Genomic DNA, 11350 nt, shown 5'->3' on the forward strand with positions numbered 1-11350 from the left:
CCCCTCCCCCCATTAGAAAAAGACATCAACAGTTCCGGTCGGGGAACGATATAATTGTCTTACCCTAGGGTATATCTTCGCTAGCCGAGGGTTACGATCTGGCATGATACGTTCTACCAACCTAAGTTTTCGTAGGTAGACCGGATCGCCTTGGTTAGCGAAGAAAACTAAGGTAAAGACGGAGAGACTCCACTGTCGTTACAATTCCATGACAGATCACGTTGAAATCAAAGGTTTTGCTTTTACCAAGAATTTAGCTTTTTCCGCGAATTTGCGACTTCATGGAAACTTGTATATATGATGATGAAAATTTAAAGGGGGATTTCAAATATGTCACATTAACCAACATTTAATGCAATTCGATATACTTTCAATATAAATTAACTTGTACAGTAAACAGTCTTCCAAGAAACGCTTACAAATTTCAAGGAACGGATGAAGAAAATTTCTAGTATGTTGCAGTATAATTTTAAAGCAGTTTAAAAATTGATCCAAAACATGGTTGGCATACCGCCAACTCTGTAAAGAAAGTTATTTAGTTATCTTAATTATTGCAGATAGTGTACACTGTTGTACATTGTGTTGAATAAGTAAATAGGCGAAATAAATAGCTTCCGTTTGTATTCGAATAAATTACAAATAAATAACATTACAACTATATTGATATACGATATACTTGAAAAAAACATATTAAATAAATATAGAATTATGATAAATACAATAATTATATTGAAATATAGTTACTGTATACCGGGATTTTTTTTTCTCACAGTCACACTTTCGCCCTTTGCCAATGAAATCGATTCTCGCCCAGTGATAATCTCGCCCTACACCTTTGTTTATTATGTTTGCTGTGCGGTTTACTTATATTCACTTATGATAAATTCGCCCTAATTAGGGAGGGCGAAAAAGGCGAAAATTAAACTGCAGCGAACATTTCCCGGTATACAATAAATTAATGTCGTAATGGATGTAATATGTCTCCTTTTAATATACGTGTAAGGGGTATTTAGATAGAACATTTAATGTGCTCCTCATTGTCAATGACATTAACGTTACATTTGATTTGAAAGTTGATTTGAGATAGCCCAGTGGATTATCGGTTGATAATGCATAATGGTTTTGCGATAAACCTACCAATTATTTTACACTGATCTGTTGTATATTACATAAAGGCCCCATGGGCACTTGAAAAGACACAACTCTTCTTCTTCAACGTCGATTAAGCTATTTGTGACGTCACAAAAAGCCAGGGATGAAACTTAATTTTATCCAACAAAAATGAAAGAATGATCGGGTAAATTTACGTTGGACATCACATAAGCGGCCTTAGCGATACTATAATTTAAGTAGTTAATTGGTCAATAGGACGCAATTAACAAGAAAATCCTGGTGCTGTAAACAGGTAAATTAAAATGAATGATATACAAGTCGTTACCCATCTTTAACTATATTATGTCATTCTGATGAAATAAAACACTTACCCTATTGCAGTTAAAGTTCAGCCTTGTTATACTGCCACCATTTGCCTAGAGGAAATTTTGGCATCATAATCTTGTTGTTTTTGTAGGCAAACTGGTGCTTATGCACAAATTCTGGTTCGCGTAATAGCTAATGACTTCTTCCAGTTCATGGTGGTCTTCACAGTATTTCTACTAGTCTTTAGTGGGACGCTTCTCCTCGCACTAAGGGGCGAGAATCAGACGGCCATTATCAGCGATACAAGGTATGTATGAGGGGTTGAAACATGATCTAAATATATATGTTTTTAATAGATGATATATAAACAAGTTCTTGCGAAGGAAAACATAAAATGAAATAACATATATCCAAGACCGACCGCCAGGCCTATCTGCCTTCTTTGGCTTCTTCAGGCGGACTTATTATTTTATTCTATATATATATAGATCAATCAATGATATTCCATTGATAAGCTAAATGGATCAGCCAAATTTTCAAATTAACAGAAATTCTAAGGAAGGAATATTCTTATATCGGGATAATAAGGTTTCACCGAAATATTTTCAAAATAATTAATAGCACATTCAGGTTAATTTTACATGCTTGACTATTTTGAGTAATTTGCATACAATTTACTAGGAGGTGTACCAGTTGATGACCAATAAGGACATATGAGGCTTGACTGTTGATATCTATTGCTACACTTTTACTTTCAATCTTTGTAGAATTACATAAAATGTTGTTTTTTTTTGTTTAAAAGTCCATTTCTTATATTGTTCTTTTGTAGTTCTTTTTGGGCGATCTTATTTCTAGGACTCCGGATATTGGTTGAATCAGAGAAGGTCATAGAGTACACAAACATTGAGTACGTATACACATTGATAATGATTGCTTAATTTGTCATAGAGTACAAATAATCAGTACGAGGAAAACTAATGTTTACAGTGGTCAGAGTGTACATAACTATTGCGTACGTTGACAAGTATTGTTTACATAGGTCAGTGTGTATCAAACTTTTGTATATGTTAATATGTATTGCTTACAATGGTCAGAGTGTATACAACTATTGCCTACGTAGACAAATATTGCTTACATTGGTCACAGAGTACGTACGCACATATTGGGTAACTATTCAGTACATTGTACGCAGAGACTGAGTACGTAGACAATACGGATGTGTTGGTCAAAAAGTATATAGAAAATGACTACGTAGATAAAGTTCTCGTTTGGTCTTATCTACACAGAAATTGAGAACTTACAGTTTGGCATACTGGGTATATGATAATGGAACATTTGCTGAGTAATTTCTACTCTTAACATGTATTAAGCGGCGAGATCACTGCGCTCTAGAAATGGAAACATACGGGGCAATACAGATTTAGATTATCGTCACACAAACTATTAAAGTGATGTCATATTACTCATGCGTATATAATTTTCACGAAGAATATGAATTTTTATTACAATATTAAGTAAAAAAGCCTGATTTGGTAGCAGTTTAAAATTTACGTTTGGATCAATTATTTGTGAAAACAAATGTAAGACAACGGTAAATCATGGATATCAAAATTAATTCAATTTTAAATGTTTGCATAGCATAAGTTTTGAAAGCACCAATAACGCACAAGCCTTTAAAAATGAAACAACAGAAAGCTAGAAAATAGAAGAAATCATGAATACCCACAAAAGTCACGAAACAAAATGGACATGATTTTCATAATGACATTCCTTCATGTTTGAGTTTGTCAATTATCTGATCAAGTTACTGTAAAAATGGCAATGCTTGCAGTCAATTAGCGTGAAATGATTCATACCCGAATGTTTATTAGTTATTCTATATGTCAAAGATGTTTATAATATATAGAGTTCAGAACCACTGCCAATGTGAAAATGTTCACACTGCGAGAGTTTCCACTTTCACAGTACCGTCACAGCTACATATAAGGAAACATTATTGTCATTTCAGTCCATGGAGCTGTTTCATCATGGTCCTATTCTTATTCTCATGCATGGTGTTATTGCTAAACCTACTGATTGCCCAGTTAAGTGGCACGTACCAGCACATACAACAGGGTGCTCCAAGAGGCCTGGAGGTCAACCGGGCCTGGATCGTGGCCCGGATAGAGCTGAGGAGCATGCTGGTCCAACAGGTAATTGTTTGATTGGTTGATTGTTGAATGTTAACGTCATCACCAAATAATGTGTTATACATCGATGGATGTCAATATGGACATCGAAGAAAGGTTAACTATTCCCAATGTTGTCCGTGGTTCGTCGTGAGCGTTTGCGCCTAAGTGTATTAGGAGGCGCGGGTTCGACTCCAGGAGTTGGAGGTAAGTTGTATCGGACCTGCTAACAGAGTCTTAAAACACTTGTAACGACACTGTAATCGTCAGCAGGAGCATATCGGTTGTCCGTGACAAAGCAGGTTACATAGCTTTGTATTTAAAACAAAATCCAACAATGAGATGTACCTTCGGGAAGCCAAAACTATTTCTTAGAAATTGGAAAGAAATGGCCTATACAATAGGATTGTATTGTTCGTCTCTTGAAATCATGCGATTGAAATATGTTGCCATTCTGGTTAATGTCCCAATTGCAAGCCAAACGTGTGTAACATCCAATTTGTCTTCAGTAACAAAAAATGCTTTTATATGGTTTTAATGTATTCTTATGTCATAAACACGTTTTATATCACGTGTAAAAAAAAAAAAAATGTAGGATGCAGAAAGTATATACATGTATATGTTGTACAATTATGCTTTTGAATAATACCCTCATTAAAACCTTTTCTTGTTTAGGGATTCAGATTTAAATACTACCTAGAGAAGAAGGAGTTGAAGGATATCAACAAGGTGTTGGAAAAATGGGAGTCTCCTCCCTTGCAGGAAATGAACAAGAATATGCAAGCTATAGAAGAATGTGTTGAAACCCATAAACTTTATCTCCAATCAGTAACAACTCGACTAGCGAGACAAGAACGAACACTCATCAGAATACAGTAAGTGTCAGTAGTTTTTAGCAGTTTCTATAATATATTCAAATGATTTATAGTTTAAGCATATCTTTTACTTCACCTCTGTTTTCCTTCTTTTTCTTTCACGGTTAACTTTTTCGACACTTTTTACAAAGTATGTCAGGATTTTGATGCTACTGTTTTAATTTTGTTACCAGTAACCAGTAATTTTCTCCATTTGGAACCCAACCCAAATAGAAAAGAAAAGAAATATTTGTCTATGAAAAAGTCACTAGACACACCGAATGACTTTCTACGGTTATTCCAAGATGGATGCATTATCCTTATAGCATACGACATACTTTTAAGTTTCGGGATTTCGAAAAGCTTGATGTGGGTTCTGATAGACCCAACATTTGGAACTTTAAGTTAAGTTCTATTGGGTAGAATGTATGTGTCTTGGTGAAGTGCAGCCGTCAGAAATTTGCATGCTACCCGATCGCAGGTTAATTTGGAGGCACGGTACATGTGGTCTAGTGGTAGGACGCCGGGCTCGTGACCGAAGGGTTTCGTGTTCGAGTCACGGCACGGCACTGTGTTGCATCTTTGAGCAAGATACTTTACTCCGCTTGTTCAAGTCTACTCATCTGTAAATGAGTACGTGGTTGGGCAATGCTAGAATTGTTGAATGTGAACTGCTTTGAGACGACCTATGAACTAGGTTGTGATAGATCAGTTTACAAGAACCTCGAATTATTTAATATTATTATTATTTGAATCTCTTACAATTAATACCACTTGTGCTAATTATAACAGAAGTTGTTACTTTTGTGTTTGCAGTTTTGCAAACACTTGTTATTAATCAAATCGATCACAAAATGTAAAGTACTTTCAATCCACTATTAAAAACCTTAGTTATTGGTATTATTGAAATATTCAATTGGTAAATCAAACAAGAAAACATAACTAATTCTTTTGATTGCAGAGAAACGCTGGATACTTTGTCGAGAAGAATGATACCTGATTGGACGATCAATAATCTCAATAATGACGCATGTGCCAATGATGACGTCACGATATAAGAAGTCAAGAGAAAACAATACTAGTCAAAATGACCCCAAAGCCCCTTAGGTCAGAGACATCGCTGATTTCCACATGATAAACAAACTCAGAAAGCGTACACAATGCAAACGTATATTTTACATTATAAAGTTGATGAAATTCAACAGAGAACATCAGGTGTTTTTCTTATAAAGTAGAATCAGTGTGTTGTATATTAGCAAATCGAAAAAGGTTTTGCAAAAACTATGAATAAGTGGACATAAAGATTACCTATGCCCTAACTGGAACATAGCACGATAGGAAAATATCTTGAATCGAAGTATTATTCCCTTAAAGGTGGCCGACATTNTCTTGGTCAACTTCTGCCATCGGTACTCTACCTCTAAAAATGGCTGCCACTGTGAGGTAACGTCTTTGACTCGGGTTACAAGCTCCCATCATATTGTTGGCATCAGAGATCGCTTGGGTTAACTTAGCAACAGTAAGTGAACGGTACAGGGCGCCTCCTCTTGAAATAAGCGGAGCCCTTTACCTCGGATGACCCGTAAAGACACATCATGTATAAATGCTATACATTTTGTTGGCTATGAATTGATACATGTACTTAATCATTGCACAGAAAATACAAGAGCATTGTTTCGATATTTGACAAACTTAGTTTCTTTATTTTTCAACAATCCTTTTGTTCATGTTGGGCAAGCAGTAAATGGATATTTCCGAAAATGTAATGCTAGAAGTTGTTCAAAACTTCAAATTATCTTCATTAAAAAAAAAATGATAGCATTTGGCTAAATCCCTGGACCAATCTGTCCAAAATCGATGATCAGATGCTTCAGATCTTGACTGGGTTGAATACCAGTCATATTCTGACCAACTGGGCTAGCTATGTAGTATGTAGTTGATTAAATGAAGATAGGTGAGGAAATGGAAAAACCACAGCCAGACTGGGATTCGAACCTGGAACTAACCAGGTCTTTATCTTTCAACGGCAGCTATTTTTGAAAAATCACTTCGTGACACTTATTATCTTTGTAAGTATTAGTCAGGAAAACCCCTGAACCTCCAGACACGGTTAGGCTTCTATCTGAACAAATCTCAACAAATCATATAAATACCTATACCGTAAACATTACACTACTGTTGGCTATAATATTGTTAATCATGCACACATACTAGTACCTAAGCAGAGAGTCTCCGGAAAGTCTAATTTTCGTATAAACTGTAATGATTGCTAGGGAGGGGAGGTCTCATCCGACTTGCAAACGGCTTATGTTAAGCTTGTCAGTTAATGGATCTTCAATACCATGCAAGTGAAAAATGCAGCTCACCTCTGTGTAACATTGTCAAGGGAACTTTTGCCTGCCATGCTCAGAGATAATCTGTTTGTCTGACATCACCCGAAACACCGGTCCTCTTCCACTTTCGTCATCTGCTGCAGCTGATCGATACGTAACGACCGCCACCTACGATACCGCACATATGGGAGATAACTTCGCGCAAAGCATTCTGATCTAGTTGGCCAGAGAACACATAAAGGTCCCTGAATTGATAAAACGAACAAGTTAATAGGTCTTAATTACCATTTTGTGGTATTTACAACAATAAAGTACAACACTAACACAAAATGCGTGAGTATTCTTATTAAAGGTGTGTAAAAATCAAAACAATTAAGTTGACATTTTTTTCTCTATTTCTTGAAAGATATAAAAAATTTTTTTTTATTCAAATGACAAACAATCGATAATAACGGAAAATCATTTTAATTCATAAACGGGAGTCAAGAATAAGTATTTCTAAAATCAATACATCGAAATTCTTTGGGATAGTTTTGTCGCAAATTGGATTTTGAGTTTTAATAATAATTAATCTGATATAAGTTTATATATCTTGTTTCATAATTGTGGAAAAAATGATAAAGTTTGTATATACTTTAGAGAAGATATGTATATCGAGGGAGGTATCCTTGTATTTGAGGATGTCTACGTACAGTGAAACGGAGCCATATTACTCAAGTACCTGTTCACTCTGGCTCTGATGTTCCCTGGAATTAAGTTGAGCGTTAGCGTCGCTTCAATCACTAGGTCTGAAGTTAAGTCTTTCACATTTGCACAAACGTTTTCACAGTTCTACATAAAATTCACATTAAAAAATCGACCTCACATTTCACTAAAGTAGTACTTAACGATTGCGAGAAAAATGCTTTTGGATTCAACATGACCCGCGTATATTTGATGATGCAATTACACATATTTTCATTGAATAGTTCTGAAATCGGTAGTAATGCTTTCATAACAAAATTTAATGTACTGAAAGAGAATTTCCTGAATTTCTATTTCAAAATATTAAGATATATCACAAATTTATCTCTGAAATATAATTGTTGTGGAATAAGTTGGTAAGGTAAAGAAGAAAACAGCGAAACATTTTTATGATAACATCATATTGAAAAGCTACGGAAAAATAATGTAAATAGAAATTCAGATTTATCTATCATGACGAAAAGAAAAATTTCGGTTAATGCCACCCAAGGCGACGTCAGGAAAATGCAATTAAAATGTAGAAACGCATGAATTACATATAGATATACATATAATGAACGAAAAATGGATGGTTATCAGCTTTTGGTCCCGGACTGTAGTATCGATCAGAAGCCCTTGAAATGGTAAAGTAATTTTCAGGAAACGATTTAATTGTACCAAACAAGCAATACTAAAAAGTGTGCCTGTAATAATTAACGGTAAGTAAAGATATCATTGATGATTCGAAATCTCGATCCAGCAGGTTACCCCACACTTTGCCCATACGCTGTAACAATCGTGCTTATTTTGTTAACATAATGCTTTAAGTGTATGCAATGGAGAAATACATTCTTGATAAGATTAGATATGCTTCATAATATCGTTCACCACATATGATAATATCATATATTTTTATTTGGTGATTTAGATATTAACTAGTTATTTTGTGAATGACAATAATGAACTTGTATATGATTATTCTTGTTGGCTCCGGTTTAAGCGCGCCCACATTTGGATCTTAATGTAGGAGGAAACTGGAGGACCCGGAGAATACCAACGTGGTCGCGTAAATGATGACTCGACGCGTTTACACGCCAGATCGGCCGTCTTTGTGAAAGTTATTATAGCAAAATACTTATGCAGTCTTGATGCATATAGTCATAGGGAAATAACTGTTACTCTCTGAGTTTCGGGTCAAAAACTTGAATGATAGAATAATCTCGACAAGATGATTGCACGGGGGATATATACGTAGAGACCCAGGAATTAAGTTTGGGTGTTGCCAAAAAGTTTAAACTCAGAAAAAGAAATATTTTTGCACTTATCTAAAAATAATAAATTAGAACTTCATGTATACTACATTCTGCCACCAAAAAATATATAGAACTTCTTTATTGCTGAGTTTGGGACAAATAAACTTTCACCGCCAAGCGGAGCGATGAAAATTCTTTTCTTCTGGAGATGTAATCCTAAACTTTTTCAAGCACTGCCGAGCGTAGAAAGCAAGAGTTTATCGGACATTATTTCCATTGAACAAACAGATCGAGTGAGGCAAGGCGTAGAATAGTTTTCTGAGGTTGCAGTATTATTCCAGGTTATATTTTATAACGTAGAGTATTTATATTTTATGATGGCCGAGCGGACCGAGTGTTAACAAATTCTGTAAAAAAAGTGATAAACATGTAGAATGTTGGTTAAGATGTTGATGTTTGTGTCTGGCCCTTAAAATGGTCACGTCACTTGTCAAAGTTAAGGTGGGGGTCTGTAGATTCAGCTTATAATGCGCGCGAATCTACATGTACATGTAGTTTAGGCGAGCATCAATATAAATTATGATTTACCTGTTTGTCTTTCATTGTGAAATAGTATGCATACATATGTACAAGGGCCTAATGAAAAGGATGTACACGCCAGGCTTTTATACTAACATTGGTTATTAATCACCTGATGAAGTGATGCTAATAAAGGTGCTTCATTGTCTTTGAAATTTTTGAAATTTATATCTTTTTAATTGGTATAATAAATCACTCCTGGTGACCTTGTGTACTTGGAAACCACCGGTGAAAAACCTATATACCTAATTACAACAGATGATATAGTCCTCCTCCACCTGACAGGGTGATCACCACACCGTGACATTAGAACAATAAGATTAGATAGAGTCAGTTCGGTGAGCCTTGACCACTGTAGACCCCTACTAAGAGGATTAATCCCATATTGTTTAGACGCGTAGTGGACGCCTTGTTTGGGCAACACCCTTATGCATATATATATATTCAAACTGCTGGCAAAGGGAGGCCATAGACAAATCATAGTTCAAGGGATGGTTGATATTAGTAGGAAATCATATATGAAATAGAGGAAAATCTTCAAAAACCTTGGTCCGGATTATTTTTGGACACAGAAAAAAGGGTGTTGCCCGGGCAACTAGACATTTCTCATTTTGAGGCAGACCTAGCACGGAGTCAGAGACGGACACTGAGAGTTATAAATTCAGGGAACATCTCAAAATCTTTCTTCATTTCATCTGTATTAAGGAGGCTCCACCCTTTCGCAATTAACCAGCAGAATTCAATGAAAGTTTCACAGTATGGTTATGACACTATGTAGAGATGATTTTATGAAAATCTAAGCATTCTGATAAACTTTTTTTTTTAATAAAAAATACCGAAAAAAACCACATAGTTTCATACAAAAAGAGTGAAAAATTGAACCAAATACACACAAAGTCTTTATATTTCATATATTTTACATTTTACAATAATTTTGATTGCGATGAGAGTTGTCTACCTTGAAAAAAATCGGAACTTTTGCAGAGGGATATAATTTATACCATGACAGCTATTTTCTTTACTATACCAAAAACGACGGAAATAAATTAAATTACTATATCAAATTGTCAATTTACAGTTCTTTCACGGAACAACATTTCTCTCAATCATGTACACGTTGGACATCATTCCATAGGCCGCTTATGCATGGTATATTTATATATCAGGTACATATGTAATCATAGGCTATCGCATGGTGTGCCGTTATCACGTGCACGCACATGCACTTTACAAACCACTATTTGTGAAATGATTTATTTGACAGATCGTAACTCGCTCGACAACAAAACTCATTGCGACTCCGAGCTTGAACAGGTGAGGTCGGTAAACAAAACACATCAGTCTGCATTACATGCGCCTCATATACGACCTTCTTGAAGTCGTCTAATTTTATGTCAGTGTTTTCCTGTGAGTTAATTTATGTCTTTGTATCATCAGCTTTATTTCTGAAGTACGTGTGATTATACATTTCCCAGTGAAGTCTTGATATCGGGTGTTGACATATCATCGTCATACACATGTAATATTGTTTACCCGGTGTTACTATAATTTACACTACGGTAATGGAATGCCCGATATGCAATACGGAAATGACGACACCAAAATACAACAAGAAAAACATGTGTATTACGAAGGGTGGGAAGTCCTTAAGGATTCCTGTCCCCCTGCTTGCGACAAAAACACTAGAGCATTATCATTTAGTGTTCCTTACTTGTTACCTACAGTTACATCCCCTGATTTACATAACAATTGATAAATTTCNTAAAAAAAAAAATAAAAAACCCCCCCCCCCCCCCCCCCATTTTTAGTGGGTCGGTCATGCAGGAAACAGCAAATAATTGCAAATACATATTGATAGAGTCCGAAATTCTCGTAAAATATTCTGATTTTCACCTATTTATCTCGAAAATGTATTTCTAAAAACACACGTAACTCTTTCTAGACAAATTCAATTAAAAAGAGCGCGCTGAGATCTTTAGAGGAACACGTTCAAATTTATTATATAATTTAATTTCCGAATG

At 35.4% G+C, this 11350-nt stretch overlaps 1 protein-coding gene across 5 annotated transcripts in view; it reads left to right on the forward strand.

The window, feature by feature from the left end:
- The window catches only part of LOC110452108, a 50582-nt gene extending 44994 nt beyond the window's left edge, over positions 1-5588 (forward strand). For all 5 annotated transcript variants that reach the window (XM_021500436.1, XM_021500434.1, XM_021500437.1 and 2 more), the window contains 5 exons: positions 1571-1726; positions 2249-2326; positions 3428-3611; positions 4263-4462; positions 5403-5588. In XM_021500436.1, the coding sequence (XP_021356111.1) occupies positions 1571-1726; positions 2249-2326; positions 3428-3611; positions 4263-4462; positions 5403-5499 (715 nt within the window). In that variant the 3' untranslated portion in view covers positions 5500-5588. The remainder of the gene's footprint in view (positions 1-1570; positions 1727-2248; positions 2327-3427; positions 3612-4262; positions 4463-5402) is intronic.
- Positions 5589-11350: the final 5762 nt, after the last annotated feature.

The sequence above is a fragment of the Mizuhopecten yessoensis genome, unplaced genomic scaffold (assembly GCF_002113885.1).
Source record: "Mizuhopecten yessoensis strain PY_sf001 unplaced genomic scaffold, ASM211388v2 scaffold6411, whole genome shotgun sequence".
Taxonomy (NCBI): Eukaryota; Metazoa; Mollusca; class Bivalvia; order Pectinida; family Pectinidae; genus Mizuhopecten; species Mizuhopecten yessoensis.